The sequence below is a fragment of the Callorhinus ursinus genome, unplaced genomic scaffold (genome assembly GCF_003265705.2).
Source record: "Callorhinus ursinus isolate GAN/ISIS: 27379988/994484 unplaced genomic scaffold, GSC_fseal_2.0 scaffold122, whole genome shotgun sequence".
Classification (NCBI taxonomy): domain Eukaryota; kingdom Metazoa; phylum Chordata; class Mammalia; order Carnivora; family Otariidae; genus Callorhinus; species Callorhinus ursinus.
Genome location: NW_027397184.1, coordinates 495173 through 521886, shown reverse-complemented (window position 1 = coordinate 521886; position 26714 = coordinate 495173). Strand labels below are relative to the sequence as shown.

General features: G+C 60.2%; 1 protein-coding gene, 1 long non-coding RNA gene and 1 other non-coding gene across 5 annotated transcripts; 1 reads left to right on the top strand and 2 right to left on the bottom strand.

Moving 5' to 3' along the window:
* Nucleotides 1-201: 201 nt before the first annotated feature.
* Nucleotides 202-18119, top strand: WDR5 (WD repeat domain 5). Of its 3 annotated transcripts, none has more exons than XM_025859511.2 (16): nucleotides 224-315; nucleotides 698-894; nucleotides 1034-1122; nucleotides 3184-3371; nucleotides 4181-4289; nucleotides 4639-4712; nucleotides 5092-5181; nucleotides 5379-5468; nucleotides 5651-5734; nucleotides 9241-9296; nucleotides 12263-12309; nucleotides 14713-14788; nucleotides 15511-15544; nucleotides 15874-15948; nucleotides 16439-16526; nucleotides 17725-18119. In XM_025859511.2, the coding sequence occupies exons 4-16, from the start codon at nucleotides 3291-3293 to the stop codon at nucleotides 17823-17825; spliced, it is 1005 nt and encodes a 334-aa protein (XP_025715296.1). In that variant the 5' UTR covers nucleotides 224-315; nucleotides 698-894; nucleotides 1034-1122; nucleotides 3184-3290; the 3' UTR covers nucleotides 17826-18119. The 3 variants fall into 3 exon arrangements, with proteins under 3 accessions (XP_025715297.1, XP_025715296.1, XP_073746024.1); XM_073889923.1 differs by having other exon boundaries at nucleotides 249-315; nucleotides 811-894; XM_025859512.2 differs by lacking the exon at nucleotides 698-894 and having other exon boundaries at nucleotides 202-315.
* On the bottom strand, nucleotides 18079-20804 carry LOC141371905 (uncharacterized). The gene is made up of 2 exons (XR_012377229.1): nucleotides 20199-20804; nucleotides 18079-18296 (listed from the first exon to the last, which is right to left on the bottom strand). It is a non-coding gene; the product is annotated as an uncharacterized lncRNA (long non-coding RNA).
* A 386-nt stretch (nucleotides 20805-21190) lies between these two features.
* Nucleotides 21191-21316, bottom strand: LOC112814205 (U6atac minor spliceosomal RNA). The gene has a single exon (XR_003205700.1). It is a non-coding gene; the product is annotated as a U6atac minor spliceosomal RNA (small nuclear RNA).
* Nucleotides 21317-26714: the final 5398 nt, after the last annotated feature.

Here is a 26714-nt window from a genome sequence, read left to right as displayed (position 1 = left end):
TAGAAAGTGCACAAGAAAAACGACCTACACCGGCCAACTTTGAGGTTACCGCTTTGCAGAGGAAAGTGCGCTCCGCAAGCGTCCCTTTAAGGCGTTGGGCTTGCCCCAGGCATTCTGCCCCTCGCCGCTCCCCGTAGTGCCCCTCCGAGAGGCCGGCTTTGTGCGCTCGCCCCGCCCCACCGCAGCCCCGCCCCTTGCGCACGCGCACTGCCAGTGCCCCCCCCCCAACGCCGCCTCGTCCAGCTCGGCCCGGCTCCCGCCCAGGCGGCGGCGACGCGACGCCCCGAGCGCCCGCCCCGCCGCCGCGGCCGGCAGGTAAGCGGGGCCGCCAGCGCGGGGACAGCACCCGGGGTGCGGGCGGGGGCCGACGCCGGCTGCCCCTCGGGCCGCCCCGGCGCCGCACGTGTTCCGGCGGGCCAGGCCCAGGTCCCGGCCCAGCGCCGCCGGGCCCTCCCCGTGCAGGCGCCCCGCGCCCCCACCGCCTCCCTTCCGGGTGCCGGCCCTGCGCCCCCTCGTTCGCACCCGGCCCCCGGCGGCGGCGGCGGCGGCCCCCTCCCCGTACTCGGGTCCCGGAGCCCCTCCCCAGACGTACCCCCCGGGGACCCCCAGCGCCCACCCGTGCAGCCACTCCCCAGCTTCTGCTCCCCCGGCGGCCGGGTGACAAGCCCTCAGCCCGGGGACTGTGACTTAATTCCAGCAGCCAGCGCGCGTCTCCCCTTGCTCTCCGCTGCTCGTCTAAAGAAAGACCCCAGACCCACCGACTGGTGCCTGGCCGTGGCGCGCAGACCAGCCTGCTCTCCTCTTCTGCAGAAACACCCCCTACCCCGACCTGCTGCTCGCCCTCAGCCCAGGCACCCAGGCCCTGTCTCTCCCCTGAGAAGCCGGGCTCCCCAGGTGCGGTTCGCCCTCCCGCAGCGAGAGACCCCGGCTCCTTCCGTAGCGCCTCGCACCACCTCCAGTCTGGTGTGAGCCATTTTGGGTGATGTCAAGACGCTCCCTACTAAGCTGCTCATACCGGTTTCTACCCACCCAGGTCCGTTTATCGAGCCCTTCAGACACGCTGGCAGGTGCTGTGCTAGAAGCTGCCTGCGAGGTTGGCCCGGTCCCCTAGAAGGCAGATAGGTAAGCTAGGATGGAAGCCGGCTGCAGAACAGGTGGGGAGAGCGGCGTCCCCCTCACTCTTTTGGTCTGACCACCTGCAAGTCATCAGGTTCCCTCACCTGTGGGCCCAGTCTCCCGGGTGGAGTCCAGGAGGCTGCATTTTACAGGCAGTGCAGGCGAGCACTCAGGTTTGGGAGGCTCAGCCTTGGGTGGTCAGGCTCACCTGGGTGAAAGACCTGTGAGTGTTGGGAGGGGGCAGGTAGCACGTGCCCTGGAGGCCGTCCCCACAGCACAGTTGCCTTTACCTTCTTGGATTCCTTGAGGAGCTAGTGCCTAACCTGCTGCCCGGTTGCTTCCCCAGAGTCCCCTGAGTGTTAATGGAAAATGCAAGGCTTTTCTCCCTCTCAAGTGGAAACCAGGGGCCTTGAGTCAAGAAATTGTCGTCTTCATGGTCCCCCTGAGTTTTTGCACGTTCATGTTTTGCGAGCCCAAGGGATTGGCGGATTGGGTTTGAGCTGGGAGGGGTTCAACACCTTTTCTGTGAGAGGGTCTGATGTATTCCCTGGTCCTCACCTGAGGGCAGGTAGTTTGCTGGGAGTCACACCCCACCTCCTGGTGGGTCTCAATTTTTATGTTAAAAGGAGCAGCTCTGGGCTCCCTGAGCTGCCCTGTTTAGCCCAGAGGAAGCCTCTCTGTTCCCAGTGCAGTTTCTCCCCCACACCTCACTTAGCTCCTGCTGATACCTTCTTCAGATGTTAGGTTTTGTGAAAGTCTTTCCAGCTGTTTTCCTTAGCTCCCCCCACCCCACTTGTCCATCCCACCTAGGGGAGGGCAGCACTTGGGTTAATAGGCACTGCCAGATTGCACTAAATTTAATCACCAAGCAGCTAGCATTTACTGAGCACCAGTTTTGTGCCAGCACTTTTGTCCCTGGGTGCCATTATGCGACCTGCCCCTCCCCCGCTCTGGTACTTGGGCTTTGGGTGCAGCACGATCCATCCTTGGGTAGGAGTCCTTGCTACAGGTAGCCAGCAGGGGCCACATCTGTGCTCTGCACGGCTGTGTTGCATTGTAATTTCTCTTCCTTCCTCTTGGATGAAGACTTTGAGACATGTTCTTTTTTGATGGCTTCCATTTTCCCTTGGTGTGACAAGGAGTTGTGCAGGCTTTCGGTTTTCAGTGCCAAGCTAGAATTTACACTGTAAACTCCTTAGATTAACGGTAGTGCACACGTCCGGGAATTGGATGGCCAGCGGTGTCTGTGAGGATGTGGTCCGTAGTGCTCCCCCCCGGTTTCAGAGTCACCAGGTGTGCTTCTAGGAGACACATCCAGGTTCTGGAATCCTGTGCGACAGCAAACTGAGTCGCTCGCTGTACGGGTAGCTCCCATTGTCACGCTGAAACCTAATTGAGCTGCAGTCTTTTTCCCTCCTGCAGCGCGCGAGCTTGCTTGCAGCTGATCTGTGTACACTTCAGGCTTCAGCAAGCAGGCACGGCTGGCCCTGGGTTGCGCTTCCCGGCCGCGTTTTGTAGTCGCCTCACCAGGGACAGGGCGCCTTTTGAGCTGCTAGGGTTCTGGAGGCAGCCTTGTGTCTGCACCCGGCGACAGGGAAGCCCCTGGGAGGTGCAGAGCACTGGGGGGTCACCTCTTGTATATTTTCAAACATGGCAGTTAAGCCCTGTTGCATCATTTGTGAGGATTTGGATGAGTTCCCAAATTTCTACACCCTGAAGCTCAGTCTCCTGCACTTTTGGTTGGTTTGGGTTTTTTTTTTTTTTTTTACGTTTCAAGGGCTCTCTGAAGAAAATTGTGTTTTGTTTGCCTAGACGGGCTGCATTCCTACTGACAAGGATAACAGTAGGGAGCACCCTTGAAGGTGGGGCCTTGGATTTCTTTGACAAAAGGGGCCTGGGCAGGCTGTTTTAGCATCTAAAGAGTGTTAGTGCTGAGTTAGGCCCACAGATAGGATAGGTTCATCTGGAACAGTGTGTCTGCTACAGGGCCAAGCGAGGAGGGCAAAGGTTTTTCATCCTTTTTTCTGGGAATTAACTTGTAAAATATGGTTTGTTTATTGGTCTCAGTCCCCCCTGTAGGTTTCGATTAGCAGACAGTTCTTTGCACTGGGAGTCTTCGAGTGGAGCTGTGAACTCCTCTGCCCGTGTCCCCCTGCCTGGTGGGCTGTAGAGCCATGGCAACGGAGGAGAAGAAGCCAGAGACAGAGGCCGCCAGAGCACAGCCCACCCCTTCCTCCTCGGCCGCGCAGAGCAAGGCACGTCCCTGAGGGCTCTGGGGGAACTGTCAGGGGGTGCCTAGGCTGAACACTCCTCGGAGATGCTTCTCCCTCAGACACTGCATTTTTATTCATCGAGCACATACCTACTCGGTGTTTGTTTACCACGCTGGAGATGTCCAGACCTGTTCCCTGGGGAAGGGGCTTTATCAAAAACATAGATCCTTGGTCCTGATTGTAAGATTCTCTGTGGGACCTAGAAAGCCTCTCATGAAGCCCCCTCCCTGGTTCCACAATTCTGGTTCCCAGGAAGGTTTGCCAACCCCTTTGGTGGACACCAGGCAGCACATGTGGGCCTTTGAGCAAGGCTGCGGCTGTGTCAGATGGTGCCTCCGGTCTCGTTGAGGGTGGGGTGAGGCCTTGAGGGGCCTCCGTGGTACTGTGGTTCACAGTGGTACTGTGAACATATTTTCTTTTCCTTATGATTGTCTTTTCCCCCCTTTTTCCCCCCAAATAAGTCTCAGTTTTAATAAGATCCTCTACACACACACTTGCTACTGAAAATTTAAATAGCATAGCACATAAACAAAATTTTATTACAATTTTTGAAAACCAGAAAATCTAGCATTGAGCTGGCCTGGTGGAGTGGGGGCACTGAAGAGGGGGCTACAGGAGAAGCAGGACTATGGAGGGGAAATAGCCCAGATTTAAACCTGTCCAGTTTGGAAGGCAACTTCCAGAAAGTCCAGTAGGCCCTTGGAATATGGATTTGGAGCTCAGGAGGTGGGTCTGAGCTTGAAACCAGCACACTGGCTAGTGTTTGATGACTGGTACTGTCTCTTCAACAGCCTACCCCTGTCAAACCAAACTATGCTCTAAAATTCACCCTGGCTGGCCACACGAAAGCCGTGTCCTCTGTGAAATTCAGCCCGAATGGGGAGTGGCTGGCAAGTTCATGTACGTATCACTAGGGCCTCAGCTCTTACCAGGGGCCGTCTGAGCTGCAACCAGAAGCCCGGGACAGTGGGAGGGCTTGCTTCCTAACGCTGCTGCTGGGGCATTGGCAGCAAGGCATGTGCCCCTCGCCCTGACTGGGGCGCTTGGCTGCTCTGAAGTGATGGGCCTGGGGGAGAGGGGAAGAGCGCGGGCAGCGGGTGTCTGAGCGTGGCTGTTCGCTCTGCATGGAGCCTGTCCACGTGGTGCCAGAGGGATTCGCACTGTTACCAGGACGCTTGTTGTGGGAAGCCCAGATTTTGTACTCGGGATGACTGAAGCACCCCATTTCCTTTGTCTTCCTTTCTTTCAGCTGCTGATAAACTCATTAAAATTTGGGGAGCGTATGACGGAAAATTCGAGAAAACCATATCTGGTCACAAGCTGGTAGGTGTGAGCCCTGCATGCTGAGGTTGGCGGCGGGCCACTGTAGCTCCACTGGTCCAGGGGGGTGGGGCCCATCCCCAGGGCTCCTCAGGTTAAGATCTAAGCTCCCCCCACCCCGCCCGAGTTTTTTGATAGTTGTTTGCCTCTTGTTTTTTAAGCAAATACTTTTGACCTTCCCAGAAAAGTTTCATCCTAACTGCAAGAAAACACACTTCTCCTTTGGGGACCATGTAGTGATCTGTCTGTGTGGTCGGGAGTAGCTAGAGGGTTTGGATAGTGGAGCCATGTGCTAATTTATCTTTAGACGGATGTTCTGACCTTTGCTGGTTCACTGTATTTTGTCCCGTCAATGTGGTGACCCTGTGTTTTTGCTCCCCAGGGGATATCAGATGTGGCCTGGTCGTCAGATTCCAACCTCCTTGTTTCCGCCTCAGATGATAAAACCCTAAAGATCTGGGACGTGAGCTCGGTGAGCTGCTCTGGGCCTCCCTCCCGGCAGAGCCCCTATGTGTGGACAGGGGGCATGGTGTGGGAGTCCGAGGGCGGTCTGGGGACCAGCTGGTCATGGGCGGCCCCGCTTGGTGGGAGATGTGCCATCGGGCCACTGTGGGCTTGGTGTTGAAATAACCACTGGGGGTAACTTAGTCTGACAATACTTGGTTTTAGGGGAAGTGTCTGAAAACCCTGAAGGGGCACAGTAACTACGTCTTTTGCTGTAACTTCAACCCCCAGTCCAACCTCATCGTCTCGGGCTCTGTAAGTGCGATGCCTCCGGGCGTGGGGGCGGTACTTTGTAGCCAGGGGCTTGGGAGTTGAGCCTTGAGTCTTCTCTGTCGTGCTGGGGGACGAGGGGGTAGTGGTGGCAGGTCTTGGGTTCCAGCGGACCGGTCATCTCCCCCTCCGTATGGAATGGCCTTAACCTCTTCTTTTGTCTTCAGTTTGATGAAAGTGTGAGGATATGGGACGTGAAAACAGGGAAGTGTCTCAAGACTCTGCCTGCACACTCGGACCCGGTCTCAGCCGTAAGTCCCACCGAACCCTGGGCACGGCACAGCAGGGCAGGGTGATGGCCAGGGAGAGGACAGGTGGGCGAGGGCCTGGGTGTGGTGTCCCCAAACTGAATCCTGTGGCACAGGTAGGGCGGCCAGGCCTGGAAGAGGGCCACGCACTGGGAAGTGAGTTCGCAGTGGAGCTGGCTTTGATCCTGGGGTGGTGGTGGAGGGGGTTGAGATGACCTGGCCGAGGGCGAGAGCCAGTGGATGGCGTAGCCCCAACGAGTGTCCTCTGTGTGTGCTCCGCGTCCTGCCTTGTGCACACGCCAGCAGTGTGCAAGACGAGTGTGCGTGCTTAAAGTGTCCGTTGTATCACAAACCTCTCCACTTGAAAGTGGCCAAGAGATTCCTTCCTTTGTCAGCAGAGAGCCTGGGCTTGTTTCTTAGCCAAGTTTGCCTTTTTTTGGAAAGGGGAAGGGATCGTGTAAACAGTGTGCTTATTCTTACTGAGCAGATGGTCCTTTTCACTTTCTGAAATCGTGTAGGTGAGTGATTTGAAGCATTTTCAGCCTCGGAAGGGCTTTTCTGCCCAGCCGAGACCACTTGCAGAGCCTGGATACGTAGAGGAACGTATCGCACGCTGGTTGCAGTGGCCTCGAGGGGCCCTTGCCGCCCAGAGGCCCGGCCAGCGCCTGGGGCTCTGAGGAAGGCGGTGTGCTGTGGACACAGGGCCTGGCCTGACCGGTGCTCTCCCCTCCGCTGTGGACTCCCAGTCCGAGGGGAGCATGGTGGTGAATGTGGGAAGGACCCGGGATGCGAGCGGAAGGAAGGCCAGGGGTCGCAGGAGTGCAGGTTGGGGGGCGGGGGGGGGCTCTCTGCCTGAGCAGTCGTAGGGTTTGTAAGGTTTGCATTTCCTATGGAAGTAAATGTACTCCTTTAAGAAAAGGCAAACAGAGGTAGCGAGGAGAGAGTCAGACTCTCCTGAGGCCCCCGCCCTGCCCCCCCAGGCCCACTGCTGGTCCCCGCATTCCAGTTCCGTGTCTTCCACTGGATGTCCTCTCGGTGGTGGGGGTGCAGCACGGCTGCTGTGCGGCCCCGTGGGAGGGGTTCTCCGTGCCTGGACCCTGGGGGGTAGTAGCAACCTGTGCCAGGCACCCGGTGGGTGTTTGCTTGTAACTCGCGCTGCACAGCCAGGAGTGCAGTGAGCATCTTCGTTGGACAGCTTCACCTCGGCGTGCCGTTTCTGCGGGCGAACTTTCGGTGGGCATCGTCGTGTGAAGGAGGCACACTGAGCTTTCCAGCAGATGCGTCTAGGAGCTGGAAGCCTCACGGCGTGTACCCCGCTGGCTGCCCCATCCCTGCCCTTCCTCCCACCTGAGTGGCCCCCTCAGCCCTCGCTGCAGCCTCCCGGCCTGTAGATTTTCCCTGTACTCACCCTGTTTCCTGCTTCGCTGCTTTTACGTGAGCTCACCTGTCTGCCAGGTGTGCCCCTCCCCCCGGCTGGAGGGAGGTCTCTGAGTGACTGTCATCTGAGTGCGGACTTGGCATTCCCCTTAGGGTCTCACTTACTGCCTTTCTCGTGTCTTCGTAGTGCTTATGTTTTAACTGGGGATGTGTAGGGCGCCCTTGTTGCCTTTCACACCTGACCGTTGGTGGGATGGAAAAGCCAAGCTGCATTTGCCAGTGGGGAGTTCCCGATGTGGTTGGGAACAAGGCAGAGTATGAGGTTGGCATGGTAGCTTCCAGGGACCCATGTCAACTCGTTAGTGTCTGGTACAGTGGACCGTGATAGAGTATTTTGCAAACCCAAAGGGAGAACGTGGTTGGACAGATGGCAGCGAGTTAGAAAGACTGTTACCTTGAGGGGCTGATGAGCGGGTGGGCATGGTTAAGTAGCTGGCCTGTGAGCCTGTCCTGCCAAAACCACCGGTAGGGATAGAAGGACAACAGAAAATCCTCTCGAGTGTCTCCTGGAGAGCATGCGGGGCCCAGCGGTCCGGCACAGAGGCCGCCAGCTGCGCGCCGTGGTGCAGCCCATGAAGTGCTGGGAGCCCAGATCGAGACACGCCGTGAGCGTCAGGTGTGCTGTGCGTGCTCAGCCTTCAATGGTCCCGTGGGACAAAAGGGAGCCAGAAGTGTCTCGTGGGTGACTTCAACACCGGTCACATGTTGGGGTGGGACCGTAGAGACTTTGGGTTAAATAAAGCCAAGTTCATCCCACCTGTTGACCTTCCTGCTGCAGCTACTAGAGCATCGTCCTTGTGGCGGGCGGGGCCCGAGTCTCTAGACCACAGCTTCTCTGTGTCTCCTGGCCCCGTGTCACCCACGTCCACTGAAAGTGTGTCAGCCACTCTGGGGCCTGGCGCTCAGTGGAACGAGCTCTCAGGTGCCCCTGGGGACGTCCAGCAGTGTCTGGAGGCAGCTTGGCCCTTGTGAGTCGGGCAGGTGCAGCCACATGGGCAGCCCTGCGGCCGGAGAGACTGGGCTGGTGGGGTGGTGGTGCCAGGGTGGAGGCCAACTGACCCAACAGGCGGCCACGGGCCCACCCCACCTCCTGTGCCGTGCAGTCTCACGTGGAAAACGTGGCATGGGTAGCAGGGAGCGAGCCGGTTTCAGCAAGGTGCTAGTTGTTATAAAAAGGCTTATCCTGGATAAACTCTGCCCGGGACTGAAATAAAAAAGGTAGAAGTTGGCGATAGTCTCATCTGACTTCGTGGTTTCTTTACTTCCGCTGGGATTCCACCGGGAAAGCAGGAAGGAAACTCGAAGATGGTTTAGTTGTGAGACCGGGGCTTGGCTGCAGAGATGTGTGTGGCCACGGGGGCGGAGGGGGCTGGGCCCCTGGGTGACAGAAGGTGCGGGGAGTGGAGGCCAGTCGTGCCCGGGGGACCAGCCCACGGGGGAGTCACCCCCACTCCGAGGTGTGGGGTTCAGAGCGGCCTGGATGTCGGGCGCCCGGGTGCCTGAGGTTCCCGGTCTTTGTGGCAGGCAGGGAGACGCGCCTGCGTGCATTGTTCTGGTGGTTACCCAACAGGTGGGTTTTTCTTGGTTTAATGTGAGGTCAGGGGAGGTGGTTTTCGGCCAGGTCGCCCTGGTCAGGCCGCCTCCATGGCAGCAGCAGATGCATGCAGGCACGGGCTCTCCAGGCCCGGCCTCTTCTCTCTCGGGCATGGTCACTTGGTTCCATTTGTTTCTTTTCGAGGATACATTTTGTAGTAAGTGATTTAGCTGCTTAAGACGTGTTTGGGGTTGGTTTTCCTTCTAAGTTTAGTCATCCATTATGAAACAGAGGGCCTGCTGCTTGAGACACCTGGTAAAAATCACTTTATCCGTGCCGCTCGGGTATCTGTCAGCATCGGCAGGAAATCCGTAGAGTTTGAAGCGCGTGGTGGCTCCGTTGTTTCGTCAGTGTTAGGAAGACGGCGTGTTTGTCAAGGGCACTTGTGAGTAGGAGGGCTGCTCAGGTGGGCAGGGCCACGTAGTCTGTGTGGACCACTTGGAAGTAAGTGTCTTTTTTTCCTCCACTCTGTTCACAGGTTCATTTTAATCGGGACGGATCCTTGATAGTGTCCAGTAGCTACGACGGTCTCTGGTAAGTGAAGACATTTACTTCATCGACTCAGCACGTTTATGTAAAGGCCGTGTTCTGGCCTCTGCGGGACAGCAGTGAAAACGGGGCAGGAGGAAGCCTGTCCCCGCGAGGGGCTTCTGCTGTCGTGGGCTGTGACAGATGGACAGACACATGGCCGGAGGGGGGCTGCTGGTGCAGGGAGGCTGGGGAGGCGTTCCTGCTTCAGACTCCGCTCCTTGTGGGCGCTGGGGGCATGCGGGCCCAGGACCAGCCTCACGTCCCGTGGAGGATGCGGCGTGGAAATCCTGCCACAGAGGAGGTGAGGAGGAAGGGGGGACGTGGTTTCATGTGGAATGTCCTGTGTAGCCTGACTGAGTAATGCTTGGACAGCTTGGACTTTGTAACCTAAGTGTTGAGGATTCTGTCGGAGGCACGAGAGAGGCTGGAGAAGGAAATGTCCGTTTAAGTCGGCAGACGCTGTGCCGGGGGCACGCGGGCAGGGACAGCCTCCTGCCCGTCTGGCGTGCTCGCTGCTCAGTGTGGGGAGGCCGGTGGGTAGCGGCCCCCAGCTGCATGATGACCCGAGAGGAGCTTCCCAGTTACGAGAGAGAACAAAAGCAAGGCTAGGAATCAGTCTATATTTAGCAAAAAGGAAACAAGAAAGAGGAAATGGGGTAACATAAATCATCTAATGAAAATGCCACAGAAGGAGTGAAATGCCCCGCGCTGGGCATCATCGCGGCAGCTGGACACCCTTGCTGCAGTCTGTCAGGTCGTGGGAGAAACCAAAGGGTGGGCGAACGGCGTCGGCGGGCGCGAAGTACAGAGCAGCGTCCGAGTCAGCGGGACTTACAGACGGAGCATGTGTCGTCACCCCCACCCCTGAGGGGACGCAGAGCGAGCCATGCATAGCTGGCAGGAGAGGCCCGTGCACCGCAGCCACACGGCCGCCGCGAGCGCACGCAGGGCCTGGGGCCATGAGGACAATGGGGTGGGACGCATGGCTTCGCGGCTTTGAGACGTCGACAGGAGAGCGTCCAGACCCGAGCGACCCCGTGGCTGTGTATTTGCTGTGTGCGCAGCATAGCGTACGTTGTGTCCCGCGAGCCCGGAACGATCTCGGGGTTGCCCACGGACAGGCTTTGAAAGCTTTCTACAGAAGAGGGAGAAGAGAAAAATTACAAAGCTGTGTACTTACTGAGGCCAGCCCAGCAGTTAACCCTGGAAGCTCCAATAAGGAAACGGAAGATGAGCAAGATGGAGGCAGCGGGGTGCAGACGTAGCAGGCTCTGGGGAGGGGAGAATGGGGCACGTTTGGGGAGCTCCCGTTTGCTGAGTTGGCTGAGGAAGGTCTGCGCACGGCCAGTGGAGCTGAGCTGGATCCTGGACTTCCAAGGCTGGGAACCTGTTCCGACCACAGAACAAGGTGGGGGCCCCTGGTCTGATGCCCCTGGTGGAGCTAGTGTGACCCTCCTCCCCAAGCTCCGTAGTGAGTCTGGAAAGAAATCCATGGAGGATGCTTCACTCAGGAATATCGATGTCAGAATTCCAAAGGAATCATTTGCAAGCTGATTCCAGCAGTGCCTCAGAAAATAGTAGTCCATGACTACGTGGGTTTCTCGAACAGTGAGGGTTGTAACAGCGATTGACATCAGGAAGTCTGTAATCTGATGTATTGTGTCAACAAAGGCAAACCTCCATGATGTGTCACTGGCAGAGGCCGGGCAGGCACTCCCAGTGGAGACTTTAACGGTGTGGCAAACTGTTCACTAGAAGTTTCGTAACGTTTACAACGTGCGGTAATGTGCGCTAAAAACGTTTCTAGTTAAATCAGGAGCAAACCACGCTCATCTGCCCCTCATCCAGGGTGTTTGGAGCTCCTAGTTAACGGGATAGAGCTTTATCTCTTCGTAGAGGGTCTGTTTTTCGAGAGTTAGGAGTCCCGGACACGGCACTTGATCAGCACTGACTCCACCCTCACGGCGGCCCTGTCCCCGGCCTCGCCACCCTCACTCGGCGGGGGGGGGGGGGGGGGGGCGGGGAGCCGAGGCCGGCTGAGGTCTTGCTGGTTGTCCCCAGCGGCGTGGGTGGGTGGGTGGCAGCCGGAATCTGTGCCATGCGGCGGGCTCCGGTGCCCCGGCTCTGAACCGCCAGGGTTCAGAGGCCCTGTCACTGTAGCACCCAGCCCCGACGGGTGCCTGCTGCAGAGGGGGGCTCCTTCCCAGAAGAAGGGCCTGGTGGGGCAGGCAGAGCGGAGCTGGTCCTAGGAGCAGGTTGCCGGCCCCGCGCCCACCCCCAGCGGTCAGGGAGTTAGCAGCACGGGAGTGATGCAGGATACTGTCCCGGGCCAGGGCATCCCCTGGTGGGGGTGGGAGGCTGGGAGAGGACGTTAGGAAGGTCAGGTGGCACCCTGTGAGCCAGTGTCCCCGCTGCTGGGCGTCTGTGCCGTGGAGGGGCAGGCGACACGCGCGTCTGCTGCTGAAGATGTTTGCGTGGACGGAAGTCACAGACACGCTCGAAGTGGCACGTCCGTTCTGGGGCAGCAGCTCCTTGAATACGTTCTCTCGCTCCTGAACTAGAGGAACATCCAGAAGGTCCCATACGATGCTCTAGTTCTGCGGAAACTCCCGAGCAACCGCGTGCTTGGAATGTTTGTGCCGGAGAACAGGGTGGGCTCCTGGCGCCCTCGGCCGCAGCCTCTGTTGTCCCCGTCGCGGTGACCATGCCTCTTGTGGCGGAGCGCATGAGAACACGCGGGGGCCCTGTGAGCACGGCAGGTGAGCGGTGTGCATGGTCCACGCGGCGCCCGTTCTGGCCCCAGGGCGGGGACCTCGTTGCTGAAGGAATGGTGGAGCGGAACAGTACAGAAAACTGAAATGTGGCTCATTGTGTGTTAGTCTCAAAATCAGGGTTTGCTTAGGAGCCAGAACGCCTTGAGCTGCTCGTCCTGACTTGCTTTGTAAAAACTTCCTATTTTTGCGTTGCAGTCGGATCTGGGACACCGCCTCTGGCCAGTGCTTGAAGACGCTGATCGGTGAGTGCCGCCGGCGCGGGCTTTCCGGCGGGCTGTCCCTCCCAGCGGCGGTCGCTGTTCCCTGCCCTCCGTCATGTGTGCTTTCTGGGGGAGGGCTCCTCCCTCACCGACCAGTTCCAGCTCCTGGCAACTCCTTCCTGCTGACCTCTGGCACCGTGACGTCGCCTCTCCGGGGGGGGCCCGTGCTGTGTTCCGTCAGCCCTTGCTTGGGACTGCCTGGCCGTGTCCTCTGAAAGCCCCGTGAGCCCCTCAGACCCTTGGTGGGGACTCTCCTCAGATCATTCCTTGAGCAAGACTTGATTGAGTCCCGGCCCTGAAATGCATCCCATCTGCCGGGGGTGTCACGGGCAAGCCCGGGGGACAGGCAGTGGGGTCTCTGCAGATGGGTAGGGGTCAGCTGTGGAAAGAGAAGCAGGTGTGTGTGTGGCTAGAGGGTGGGTGCTGGGCCCCTGCAGGGCCTGAGCCCCTGAAGGCGATGGGGAGGCAGCCCTGGGAGGATTTTGAGAAGGTGGATCACCTTGGGTCAGCCTGGAAGGTCCCTGCAGTTTCAGGTTTAAGTGTGAAATAGGGCAGTGGTACAGTTCTACGCTGCGGGCAGGCGAGAACTGGGTTGTGGGCTGGGGGAGGGGCCTACGACCTGCCGGGAGGTGCGGCCTTCGAAGCTCTGCACCCTTCCCTGGGCAGTCGGGAATGCATGTGGCTTTACGCATCAGCTGGGGTCACCTGGGGCTGCCATAGCAAAGCACCCCAGCTCAGGCGACTTACCGGAGATTTATCCCTGCATCCTCGACGCTGGCATCCGAGATGCAGGCGTGGGCGGGCCTGGTTCCTCCTGCAGTCTCTCCTCGACCTTCCTGCTGTGTCTTCCCATGGCTGTCCCGTGTGTGTGCACCCCTGGCGTCCAGTTCTTCTCTTGTACAGACGCTGGTCAGATTGGAGTAGGGTCCCCTGTACTAGCCGCGTTTTAACCGAGTCACCCCTTGCAAGGCCGCGTCCCCACATAGAGCTGAGATACCGGGGTTAGGGTTTCAATGTGAGAAGTTTTGAGAGGGTCGCGGTTTAGCCCATGACGGTGGCATTTGTATGGTTTTTGCTTTATGAGTTTACCCTTCTGATGACGTGACCTCACGCTGTGTCCCCAGCCTCCGTCCCCAGAGGCCTGGCACAGCCACCTCCACCGGGTGGGAAAGTTCCATCGTTCGCGCCACGGGAGCTGCCTGGCGCTTGCTCCGTGTTAAGCGTTGACGTTAACACGTCATCCTCACGGCCAGCCCGCCCCACAGCCGGGCGGGAAGCGGAGACCCGGAGAGGCTCGTTAACTAACCCAAGGCTGGGAGCAGGCAGGTACCAGCACCAGGTCTTGAGCCCGCACAGCGTCCGCGGGAGGAAGGGGCGGTGCGTAACTCTGTCCCCAGCCCGTTTCTAAAGGCAGGTCCACAGGATTAGAACTTTTCAGACCCAGCGAAGCGTTGGTCCTGGAGCTTGGGTCAGAAACACCGGCATTACCTCGCCTTGTCTGAGTTGGGGGCCTGCCTTCCTGGTGTGGCCCCTGTGCCCTGAGGAGGGCCGTCTGGCCTCACGCCTTTTCATGTGCCTTTGCAGTGTCTGGGACGTGTCGGAGGGAGCGGCGGCCCCCGGCGTGCGGTGGCCAGGGCCCTGGAGGTGGTAATGCGGCCCGCCGCTCTCCCCTGCTCGGCACCAGGGTGCACGGCCCCGGTTCTGTCCTTCTCACCTGGGGGGAAGCGCGCTCCTCCCGATGTGAGGGTCACAGGGCTGTCATGCAGCGGCAAGTGCCGGCCTTGGCCTGGGCGGCCCCTGACGGTGGCTCTTACCGGCATTCCCGGGCCGCCCGGGGTGAGCTTTCAGACCCGAGTATAGAAGCAAGGATGCGGGTATCATGCCAGCAGGGTTGTTTCTAGAGGGGGTTTACAGACCTTTTGCTCTAATTAGGTGGCAGAAAACATCTGAGATGATTCACCCGGGTCCTTTTTCCCTCAGTGGCAATACTTCTCAGTCCAGCGGGGCGTTGGCAAACTGTTTCACATGAAGAAATTGACCCTGGGTCCTCCTACAAACCCCATGTTGGCGGAAGGCCAGGCACCCTGAGTTTGATTGGCCACAGGCCCTTTGTTCCTAAAGCCGTCGTGGCAGAGGGGGTGGTCAGGCCCCCACCAGGGACCCGAGAAACATCGAGGAGAACCGGCCGTTGTGACCGGCGCCAGGGACGGGCGAAGGGAGGTGTGCTGGGCTCCTCGGGGTCCCATCCTAGGTGGTGGTGTGGGCACCCGTGGCAGCGTCCCCACTCGGATGGCCCCATGTGGTGATGGGGGACTGTCCTCCTTTCCTCCCCGGGCATAGGCCCGGCGCTCTTCCCATCAGCCTGTCTCTGCGTTTCCCATGCAGATGACGACAACCCTCCTGTGTCATTTGTGAAGTTCTCTCCAAATGGCAAGTACATCCTGGCTGCGACCTTGGACAAGTAAGTGCCACCGCTTCCCGCGGGGCGGGCCGGGGACGTCTATCTCTTAGCAGTGTTGCACTTGTAGAGATAAGAGATGTCTAAGCCTGGTACGTGGTCCACGCTTCTGGTAGGTGTAGGCTTCTGGAATGCATATGCTGTGCTGGGGGCCGGGTGTCCGGGCTGAAGACGGATTGGGGATCCAGGTTTCTCCGTGGCGACTGTGGGGCACGGGCAGCCTCTGAGCAGGTCTGGCTCTGCCCATGAGCACCTGGGTTTCACCCCAGCAAACACCGGGGCCAGTTTTGCCCCCTCTTGGGCGGGCCTTCAACCTCTGGTTGCCCTGTGTGCACTTTGGCCGGCTCTCTGGGGCCCCGAGCCTGGCCCCCAAGCTTGCTAGAGGGCCATGTGGTTGGCGCTTCTCAGCACCCTTGGGAAGAGCGAATTCCTGCCCAGGGAAGGGGGGGATTGCTTGTTGCCACTGAAATCTGTTCTGGACATTTCTGGAACCTCCCTGCCTCCCTCTTGTAGCGGGAACGAGCCTACTGATTCCAGGGGCACCCGGTAGCCTCTGGTTAGTGGCAGAAACGTGTGGGGCTCTCAAACTGTGCTCTCGGATGCCGACAGACGGCGGGCCCTGGCTTCGCTCCACGTGTGCGCACATGGTGGGGGGTGGGCACACAGTGACTGCAGGGAGTCCCGGGAATGCAGGTGACTCACTGCCCCCCCCCTCTGCCTTCCAGCACGCTGAAGCTCTGGGACTACAGCAAAGGGAAGGTGAGTGCTGGGGGCAGGCTTGCTGGGACTGGGTTGTGCCGAGGCCCTGGGCTGTGGCTTTCGCTGAGCCAGGGTCTGAAGCAAGAAGGGCTAATGGAAGCCATCTTCATTGGGTTGGCATAGTGTGTGTTTGTCAGACTCAGGATTTTGCAGCTCGCTAGGCCGCAGGTGAAGGCTTCAACCGCGTGGCTTTGCACCCTAGGTGTTTAGAGTGCTCTCAGAGCTAAGGTTAGTCGGCCGTGAAATGCCCGCATTCCAGACGCCGGGAATTGTCCACAGTGCAGGGAAATCGTGACTCAACAGACATACTGACACTCTCGTCTTTGCAGTGCCTGAAGACGTACACCGGCCACAAGAATGAGAAATACTGCATTTTTGCCAATTTCTCAGTCACTGGCGGGAAGGTAAGTGTTCTCCCAGCTCAGGAGCTTCTCGCCCTCCCAGCTGTCTCTCCCGAGGGGTGACCCTCTCACAGGTTGGCTTGTACGCCTTCAGGCGTCCCTCTGTGCCCGCAGAATGAAGTACCGGTGACTGGGACGCTCGGCTTCTCCCTCATGGAGGCAGAGGGTTCGGGGTGTGGGGCGCAGTGTTGTCTCTGTGAGGGTTCTGCTGCCCAGCCCGGGGCCCCAGTCATGTGCTCGCCTAAGCGGGACGTGACTCGAGTGGGTGGTGGCGTTCGGCAGACCCGGACGTGACCCCGAGAGAGTGGTGATTGGAGGAAATGATGCAGGTCCCAGAGGGCTGCGACGGCCCAGCGCGGCCTCCCGTTTCTCTGTGGGCGGTGCTGGGAGGGTGAGCGCCGCCCTGGGGCGGGCATGGACGTGTGGGGACAGGGACCCTTGCCCACGAGCCAGCTCCGACCTGGGTTTCTCTTGCTCGTCTTCCTGTTCCTAGTGGATCGTGTCTGGTTCCGAGGACAACCTGGTGTACATCTGGAATCTGCAGACCAAGGAGATCGTACAGAAATTACAGGGCCACACAGGTGAGCGCGGGGATCTGTGCCGGCCGCACACCCACGTTACGCAGCGATGGTGTGCGCGGTGTGCGTTGTCGTGCCGCCGGCTTCTCGTGTCCTTCCTCGGCCTTCTGGTGGCCTGGGGGCGCCCCCCGTTTCGGAGCGGTTGGCGGGTGGCTTTGTCCGAGCTCCCGTCTGGCCAAGGTCGGGTCCGGCTTTAACTTCTCTCCATGGTCATCTTTCTGGCTGCCTGGCCTCACGGTCCATGTAGGCTCCGTGTGCGGACGTGGCTCGTGTGTGTGTGTGTGTGTGTGTGTGTGTGTGTGTGTGTGTGTGTGTGTGTGTCCTTCGTCAAGACAAGCGTGGGGCAGGGGACATCCACGGTGGGCTAGAGGCTCTGGTTGCTCTCTCACCCACCTCCCTGGGGGCCTTGCGTTCTGCACTCTGAGCAGCCGCCCATGCTGGGCCCTCTGCCCCCAGAGGCCGCCCCTCTCCCCGCCTGCCCTCTGGGGAGAGTGATTGTCCGATCCTTTGAGTGCCCTATTGTCATCCCTTAAAGCCACCTCTACCCGCTGGGGACACGGCCTACACCTGCAGGTCAGCTGCCACTTTTGTGTGGTCTGCCCACGTGGCTTAGCTCCTTGGGAGCAGCCCCGTGCCTCGGTTGTTTCTGGCCCACCCGCCACTGCATGGGCAGGACACTCAGCCCCTTTGCAGCTGCTCGGCAAGTGGGAAAGTTCTGGGGTGTAGCCCCAGGTGTCAGCTCATGGACTCTCACATCCCTGGCGGAGGTGGGGAGCTTCCTGGCGGAGGCAAAGCGTGCCCTGCGGAGTGTGCCTGGGCCCAGCAGCAGTGGGGGGTGGCGGGAGCGTGGGCTCTGGTCCGGGTGAGCACGGGAACGTTGTCCACGTGGCGAGACTGGGGCTCCTCTGTACCCGCTGGGTCCCAGTGCGCTGGGTGCTGGGCCAGGCTCCACGAGCCCGCTCTGCTGCCGCGGGCCGACGCTGGTGCTCTTGGAGGCCGCTGTGTCATGCCGCCTGCCACCTTCCCACCGGCGTGGCCGCCTGCTGTGCTGCTCTGTGCCCCTGGTGTGCGTGGCACAGCACAGGGCTGTGAGCGTTGGGGGCCAGTGGCGGGGGCCCTGGGGGCGGTGGGAGTGTGACCCCGGGCGGCAGAGCAGGTCTCTGCACCAGGGGGCAGACGTCGGCTCTGGTTTCCGTTTCAGACGTTGTGATCTCGACAGCCTGCCACCCGACAGAGAACATCATCGCCTCGGCCGCGCTGGAGAACGACAAGACCATCAAGCTCTGGAAGAGTGACTGCTAGGCGCTGTGGGCGCCGCGGGGGGGACGGTCAGGAAGGTGCCCCGGCGGCGGGAGCGCGGTGTCTGGAAGGGCGCCCCTCGGTCTGGGCCTGGGGGTCGGCACGGGCCTGGATTAAGCCGCCTCTGAGGACGATGTGGTGGAGGGGGTGTCTACCACCAGAAAGTTCTAGAAGTTGCTGGTGACATTTCTTGCTGATCCCTCTCACACTGTCTGGGGAAATTTCTAGTCTGTATTGTGTCAAGCAGAGTCACAAAAATTTTTAATTTTTTATTACAGAAGGGTGAAGTTCAATTTATCATGAGTTGTGTTTTTTTCCAGTAAATGTTCTGTACCTTCTTTGGTATCTAAGCACCCAGTGCAAGCGCTGTGAGCCCCCGCGGCCGGCCCCCTTGTCTGTTCAGTAGATGCTCTAGCGACGTGGTCCGTGGTCACCGGGTCCTGTAGTCGTGCCCAGTGTTGTTTCAAAGTCTTTCTGGAAAACGCAGAACACTGTAAGGTTATTTTCGTGTGAAAACCCTTTGTGTGGGAGTTCGTGGTCCCTGTGCCGACGGTGTGGTGTCGCGCCCGTAGCTCCCTGCGCGCCCCCCCCCCGCGTCCCCGACACGCACGGCCACAAGCTGTGATACGAGGTAGGAGTCTTGCCCCCGCGCTGGGCTTCCCCCGCCAGGCCCGCGTGCGCTTGGCCCCTTCTCGAAAAGTCTCCTTGGTGGCAGGAAGTTGAGGATGGCCACGGGAAGGACTTGGCTCCCCTGTAGGTCAGGAGTGCGTTCCGGGGGGCTGGGAAGAACCCGGGGAAGTGTAGCTGGAGAGGAGCCAGCCACCCGGCTGCAGGAGACCCCGGTTCCGAGGCCCGGGCTCAGTCTGGGCTTTGGAACCTGCAGGCTTGCTGGGGGCCTTGGGGCCGGCACTGGGAGCCGCCCGCTCCGGCGCGCCTACATGGTGGTGTGCGTGGGAACCTCCAGCAGCGCGGTTGCCAGCGTTGGGGGGGGGGAGCGGGGGTGGTGCTGTGCTGATCCAGGCCTGGGACCCCTGTCCACACCCCCCTCCTCCACCAGCACCAGGTGGCTGAAGTGCGGGCCCTGCCTGTGCTGGGTCTGCGGATGGAGCCGCGCCCACCCTGCCTTTCCTGAGGCCCTGAGTCCTGGGAGGGGGAGTAGGGGGCTGCCCTCGATGGGCTTCTGGGGCCCCTTCCAGTGGCCGCTGTCACTTGGACGGCGCTGACCATTCTGGTAGAAGGCATGTGGAAACTGGCTTCCTTCTGGTTCCCCGGCCTCTCCCCGGGAGGTGGGCAGCAGGTGGGCTGTCCCGCTGGAGTGACGTGGTCAGCGCTCGAGGGGCTGTGGGGGGGGGGGCCTGGTTTGCCACATATTTTGGTAGGAAGCACGAAGGTATTGCTGCCCCCCCCGGGGGGGGGGGGGGGGGGGCGCGGACACGGAGCTCTGTGCCCTTGGATATAGTTTATTTTTTCTACGTTTGAATTCTCTGTTGTAGATTTGTGTAAAAATACATTCTCTTTTAAAAATAAAAATTTTCATGTCTTGTAATTTTGTCCCATAAGACTTTTTCACTTTTCTTAACGTGCAGTTCTTTTCAGGGTGGGGGCTGGAAGCTCACCGGCCCTTCTGCTGCTCAGGCGGCCCACTAAAAACTACTTTTTCTTACTATGAAAGTTACTATTTGTGTTAATTATTGACATCGTAAAGCAAATAGGCAAGGATCATAAACCCCCTGGGTTTGTGCTACCACTGACATTTTGGGGATTATCTTCTAGTATAGTCATTAAAAATAAACTATTTTGGATCATTTCAAGCATATATGAGCATAGAATCTTGCTGGCTTTATCAGTCAACTTTAAAAAAATAATTTTTTAAGATTGTTTTTAAAGATTTTATTTATTTGACAGAGACACAGCAAGAGAGGGAACACAAGCAGGGGGAGCGGGAGAGGGAGAAGCAGGCTTCCCGCGGAGCAGGGAGCCCGACGCGGGGCTCGATCCCAGGACCCTGGGACCACGACCCGAACCGAAGGCAGACGCCTAACGACAGCCACCCAGGTGCCTCCCAAAATAATTTTTTTTTTAAAGATTTATTTAGAGAAAGAGCGAGCACACATGCAGGGGGAGAGAGAATCCCAAGCAGATGCCCCGCCGAGCACAGAGCCCAATGTTGGCTCAGTCCCCCGACCCCGAGATGGTGACCTGAGCCAAAACTAAGAGCTGGTCGCTCAACCAACGGAGACGCCGAGGCGCCCCTTAAAGACTTAAGTAAAGTCTACACCCGACCTGGGGCCCAAGCTCCCAACCCTGAGACCGAGAGTCACACGCTCTTGCAGACTGAGCCCGCCAGGTGCCCCGCAGCTTCACCTGTTAACACACCTTGTTTCCTGCGGCCGTCCTGGTTTGTTTACGCTTCATGATCCAAGCAGTGAATACACACGGGCTCCACGAGAGAATTTTCCAAAAGCTTTGGCACTGAACCGTTTTCGCACCTCGAATTCTTCAGTCAAGTACCTGCTGCCCAGCTCTGCCCCGCTGTCTTAATGCCTTGGCGTGCGTGCACCTGCGTGTGCCTACGGTTCCCGTGCGCACACCGCCCAGGCACCTGCCGTCCCACGCACACGTGTGCGTGCTGACACGCGCTCCACGGCGGGCCGGGTGACCCGGGGGCCCCAGCAGGGCCCCCACCTGCGTCGCTGGAGCGCTGGAATCTCCGGGTGCCCTCGTCTGTCCTCGCCCCGACTCGCAGCGCCCGTGCGTCCCGTTGGCGCCCAGGCCCAGGTCGGCGCGCGGTCGGAGGGGCTGCGGGCCAGCCTCCGCTCCCGGTTCCCCGTGAGGCGGGTGGTGCTGCCTGCACCCCTCTGGCAGGGGGCTGTGGTCGGGCGGGTTTGCTCGACTCCACGGACAGCTGCCTGCGCGGTGGAGCGTGCGCTGGCCCGTGCCCCGGACAGAGCGGGGGAACGGCGCGTGCGCGGCCCCCCGGCAGGTCCTGCTCGGCGCCGGCGGCTCCGGAAGGCGCTCAGGAAGGGCCGCGGTGCTGAGCCGCCAGGGACGCCGGGACTCCGCGGCGGGAGGCCGGGCTGAGCCCCCGAGCCAGGGCCGCGGGCGGGCGGGCGCGCGTCTCCGGGCCGTCCGCCCCCTGCGCTGCGCTGGCGGGGCGCCTGGGCCAGGTCGCGGCGCCCCCGTCCTCACGGCGGCCGGCGGCCGGGCGATACGTCCCGGGTGCCGCGGCCACGCCCGCGGGGCGCCCCGCCGCTCCGTGCCCGGCGTCCCCCAGGCCTCGGGCGGCCCTCCCGGCCCGCCCCCGGCCCCCCCCCCCGCCCCCCCCCCTGCCCCCCTCCCTGCCCGCCCCCGCGCGGGAACCGACGGGGAAAAAACGTTGGTTAGATGCCACGAAGTAGGTGGCAATGCCTTAACCGTATGCGTGTTGTCAGGCCCGAGGGCCTCTTCCATCCTTGTCAAGGGGAGTGCTAACCTTCTCTCCTTTCATACAACACGGCTCTCCTCCCGGCCGCCCGCTATTTATGGCTCTGCGAGCCCGCCGCTTTGCGCTTACGGTGACCGAGGCGGGGGGCGGGGGGGAACTCGTACCGAAATGGTACGCCGGTGGGACGCCTTCCCACAGCGGGGAGCCGCCACTGTTCGCATACTATCGCCCAAATCCCTACAGTCGCTGCCGCGTGTGGAAAAACTCGCCATTCCCTGCCCTAATGTATTCATAAAACCAGCCAATCAGAAGCTGGGAGGGACATGCGGAAGTCCCCAGCGTCCTTCAGAAAACTAGATTCCCCCGGAAACAAAACAGGGCCCTCACGCACTTCCTACACCCACACGCCTCGCGGTCGGTCGGGCAGAGACTCGGCACTTCCTGCGGAAATGGAGGTGGTTTGGAGCGAATCAGAGGACGAGGAATGGAGATCCGCTCCGCGGACTTCCGGACGCGGCCCTGCGCTTGGAACTGTGGGTGCTGGAGGCGAGGGTTGCAGGGGCGCGGCCTGCGCTTGCTCCGAACCCTTTTTTTTTTGTTGTTGTTGGGCACGGCTTAGCGCATGCTCCATGGCCGCTGCGCACAGTCCGAGGGCCGCGGGTTCGAGGCCCGGAAAGGGCCAGTCTGCGCATAGCGGGCGTCCATGTCTCCTGTCTGCCCTTTCCTCGGGGCTTGAGGGTTTAAGCCCGATGCTTCCCGCCTCCCTGTCCCCCCAGGGCCGTAGCCCGCGGCGCTGACGCGGCGCCTTCCGCGGCTCCCACGCGCGTGCCGCGGAAGAGCGTGTGTGCGTACGGGTGCCGGGTGCGTGTGCACGTGTGTGCGCTGAGTGAACCCGTGTGCGTACGTGTACGGTGAGTGCACACGTGTGTGCGTGTGTGCGGTGCGCGGACACGTGTGTGGTGAGTACGTGTACGTACGGGGGCCGCACACGCGTGTGCGGTGAGCGAGCACGGGTGTGCGTGCACCTGTGCATGCGTGTGCACCTGTACGTCCACACGCGTGTGTCCGTGCACGTGGATGTGTCAGTGCCAGGAGGGAACGCCGGCCTGCAGGGGCTGACTCTGGGCGGCTGTGGGCTGTGAGCCGCGGATGGCATTTCTCGGTGCTTGTCCGGATGCCTGCTTCCAAACTGCATCAGAAAACTCAGAAGAGGTCTAATTGTTAATTAGAAAAGACAAGACTTAGTTTGTTGGTCGAGGGGGTTCTTAAGTTTCTCCGACGCCCTCAGTCTGGAGCCCAGGGGCCCGGGGCGGGGCGGAGAAGGGGTGGTGGTGGGCCCCCCCGGTGAGGCGGGGGCTGCGGGGTGGACCCTGCCTGCGGGAGGCCAGCTTCCCCGCACCCGCCCACCGAGGAGAAGTTGGGGTGAGCCCCCTTAGTTACAGCTGCAGAGCCAGCCTAGGGTGGGACGAGGGACTCCGCCCGCTTTTGCAGAGCACCTGAGGGGAGAAGAGCCGGGGGTGACCAGGCCACTCAGTGGACAGGGGCCGCAGTCAGGGCCCCGGGGTGAGCTGTGTGACCTGGGCACAAGTGCCCTCCAACTCCCCAACTCCCGCGAGCAAGAGGCCATCTGGCGCCCCCATTTTATAGCTGAAGATGTAGAGGCCGAAGCGGTCGGGTAGTTTGGGCGCGGTCACACTGGGTGTCCGTGGGAGGGAGTCCGTGTTTCGTCTTGTCGGCCTGTGCCCGACTCTCGTGCTCACAGCTGGCTTCTGTACCCCAGCTCTCTGCCTTGGCCCTACGGGGCCCCTCAGGTCTGGGCGCACAGGAGGCTCCACCCGAGCCAGCTGGGTCTCAGTGATGTCTCCTGCCCATCTGCAGGCCACGTGGGGCCTCCTTCCGCTGGGTTTGCAAGCTCCTGGGCCACGTGGGCTTGGAACCAAGGGGCAGCTGGCTCCTCGGGAACCCCAGGCCAGGCCTCGCGAGCTTCAGAGTGAATCCAAACCACCTGGGATCAAAATGCAGGTCCCTGGGACCACCTCCCAGAGTCTGAATCAAAAGACTGGGTCTGGCCCAAGAATCTGCATTTCACAGAGCATGTCAGCTTCCCCATCCCTGAGCAGCCTGTCTGCTCCGGGTGGAGGGTGGGAGATGCCGTGTCTTCCAGGGGACTCAGCAAGAATGACAAGTGTGGGAAGGGTTTGTAGAATCGGGTCTTTGTGGGGTTGGAAGGATCAGGCAGGAAGGACCCAGGAGGTAGCAGATCCCTCCCAGGCGGCATTTACTGAGGCTGCTTTTCTGGGTGCCTGCTGCGCGGGCGTCCGGGACTTGAGGCCAGACGGCACCTCCCGTCCCCTTCGCTGTTGAACCGAAGGGAGGGCATCCCATAGCGTACGTGGAATAAATCCATGGGCTACTGCTGCGAGACCCCTGCCTCCAGCCCTGGTCCTGGCACGTTCTCAGCTCTACCCCACATAGTGAGACCCTGGCTGGGAGAGCCCTCCTGGGCTAGCAGGTTGCTCTGGGCCAGAGGAAGCGTTGGCCACCTGCCTCGTGTTGTAGGCAGGAGGCCGGATGGACCAGCGGAGTCCTCACCTACAGGGGGGCAATTTGCTGTTCACTCCCCCTGAGTTCACCAGGAACAGAACCCACTGGACCCTCCCCAGGGGCCAACCCCAGAGGCCCCCCCACATGAAATCAGGCAACACCCAGAGAAAGTTCCAGAAGTAAGAGAAGGTGAGCTCACCTTGCTGACCTGTCCATTTTGCCCATGCCAAAACGGAGGGAGGGGAGGCACTTGCCCTAGGGCACCCAGCGGGTTGTTGCTAGGGTTTGGGGTGAGGACCCAGCCCCCAACTCCCAGATGGCAGAAGTGGGTGTTTCCTTCCAGCCCTGGTGAAGCCCCAGGCCTGTGTAGACCCTTCTCCGAGTGTCCTCTGGAATTGCTAGATAAAATACAGGATTTTATCAAATAGCAATGTTTTTGTGTATGTATGTCCCGAATATTTTATGGGATATACTTATGCTAAAAGTTATCCATTGTTCTTCTGAAATTCAAACTTAGCTGAGGGTCCTGAAGCTTTACTTGCGCAGTCCTGCAGCCTTGGTAACAGGAGAGGGGACTTTAGTCATTTGCCCACGAGGCATTTCCCACAGTGTGCTCCACGAGACCACTCGCTGTCCCTGTGGAGAAGAAGCTTGTTTGGGAACTTCTGTGTCAAACAAGATTGCATGACCCCCGCCCCCCGCCCAAAGGAAGAGCCCACTGGTGGACGTGGAGCTCATGAGAATGGGAGAGAGAGGCCCGGGGCGCAGTGTCTTGGCTGATGGGCTGTGGGATGTGCAGGAGGGAGAGTAGAGAGCGCAGGGAAGGGAGAAGCAGCCAGAGGAGGAGCAAGGCCACGTGCAGGGACAGAGGGGAGGAAGGAAGAATAATCCTGACCCTAGGGCTCACCCCAAGAGCGTCTCCTGGTGGCCAAGTCCAGGTTTGCGGGCCAGGCGCTTTGAGACCTGGGCTCTGCAGACCCAGCTGGAGTCCGGCCCGTCAAGGGGTCCCGGGAGCGCTCAGCAAGCTTCAGGCTGTGCTCCCCGTTGTTCAGAGCAGAAACGCTGTCCGGCCCTGCCTACAATACTCATGTCCAGGCCCCAGTGGCTTTGGAGAGCTTCAATTTTCCTGATCTCGACCAAGTCTCTGCGTCAGATCTGGAGAAGCCTGGACTCAGGTGGCAAGTCTGCGGCCATTGGGGTCTCCCCACATGGGCTCCCCCCCAGAAACCCAGCCATGTGACCCAGGTCCCCCGGCTCTCATAGCTCGGAGTCCCTGGCCCCCCGAGGACGGGCAGGGCCAGAGATGGGAGCAGAGTGGAAACACCTGCCATCCAGCACAATCCTGCAGGATTCAGGGTTCGGTGGTGGGGGTAGAGCTCTTGCAGGATTTGGGGTTCGGCGGTGAGACTGGAGCTACAGCTCGATCCAGAGACTTCCTCTTGGAGACACATCTTGCTGGTAGCGCCTGTGACCTGCACGGCCCCCTGCCTCTTCCCCGCCTCTGCCGACTGTCCAGCCGGCCCCAAAGGCCTTGCCGGGTTCCTGGGAGGTTCTCAGCTGGGAGGGGAGAGCAGTGACATTCCCAGGAAGGGCGACAGGCCCTGAGGACTCGTTGCCTTTTGGAACGGAAGGCCTTGGTGACCCAGGACTCGGCTGGGGCTGGCCATCATGAGCCTTTTGGCGTGACTGCTGGGGCCCAGAGGGTCAGCTTCAAGGTCACTGCTCGCGGCCACCAAACAGACCAGGGGCCTTTGGAATCGGGCAAGGCCGTGGCCCGTGGATGCCCCCGTCCTCTGGCTCCTGTCCTGCTGGCCTAGGACTGGCCGATGGGCTGTCCCCACGGTGGTGGGTTCCTGCCCTCCGCCTGCACTTTGGGGTCTGTGGGAGGGATGCCTCGCTGGGCAGTTCCAGGAGCGTCCACCAGGGGGCGGGCCTGTCCCTTTCAGCGTCCAGGCTGCGGGTGTGGGCGAACGGGCCTGGGCGCCAGGTCCTGGGCCGGGGGCGGCCAACCTGCGCCAAGCGTCAGCCCCTTGAGCACAGCCGGCTTCCTTAGCACACCGTCTGGCTAGCTGTGGCTCTGGGAAAGTCGCCTAACCTGCCCGGTGCCTCAGTTTCCTTTCCCGACAGGACCGGAGCTTGGGGCTTGGCTCCGGGCAAGGCTCAGGAGGGCAGGCTATTCCTATCCCGTTTCCCAGATAGAGAAACCTGGGCTCTGGGCGTTTACGGGATGTCTGGAGGGGGTACCCCAGGGAGGCAGGCAGTGGGGTCTGCAGTCCAGGCGGGCTAGTGGGTTTGTGGAGTTCCTGGAACGTGCCTGACCTGCAGGTGCTCCGTCGGGTGTAACCTGGACATTTATCGGCGTTAGTTCTTCCAGAAGCCCGTTTTCCCGCTATTATACAAGAATACCTACTCATTGCGTGTGCATTTAAAGCCACACCAAGCAAAATAGCCCTGATCTGACCACACAACCCAGTCGGTGGGCACAGTTTTTTGCATTTTACAGAGGAGAGTGATTTGCATTATTATCAGTTTCCTTTTTCCTGTAAATGGCGGAGTTGTGATGGCTTCGAGCGGCCATTGATGGGCGGTGTCCTGGGCAGGCCGCCTGTCAGGAGCTTTCTGTGCAGGGGAGGGGGGGGTCCAGATAAGGCCTTTGTGGTAAATAAGTTTCCAGATTTTTCTCTGGGTATTAATGGGCCCTGATGGTTTTAAAATAGGATATTCCTTGCAGTGCAGACACGGTTGCCCTCTCATCCCGTGGACGGGGCGCGTGGGCGTGTAGCTCTGTCTACGTACAGAGTCAGTGCGCCTTCTCTTTGCCCCCGAGAGCTGTTATGGGCTGATGTGTCTTGCAGTTGGTGGCAGAGAGAACACGCGATCTTTGAAAGCTGCTTTTGTTTTGTTTCTCTGCACATCCGTGGAGG

Coding starts and splice junctions, on each gene's coding strand:
- WDR5 (XM_025859512.2), top strand. CDS start 3,291: ATGGCAACGGAGGAGAAGAAGCCAGAGACAGAGGCCGCCAGAGCACAG. Junction 5,469..5,650: donor ACCTCATCGTCTCGGGCTCT/GTAAGTGCGATG, acceptor TTTTGTCTTCAG/TTTGATGAAAGTGTGAGGAT. Junction 15,949..16,438: donor TCTCAGTCACTGGCGGGAAG/GTAAGTGTTCTC, acceptor TCCTGTTCCTAG/TGGATCGTGTCTGGTTCCGA.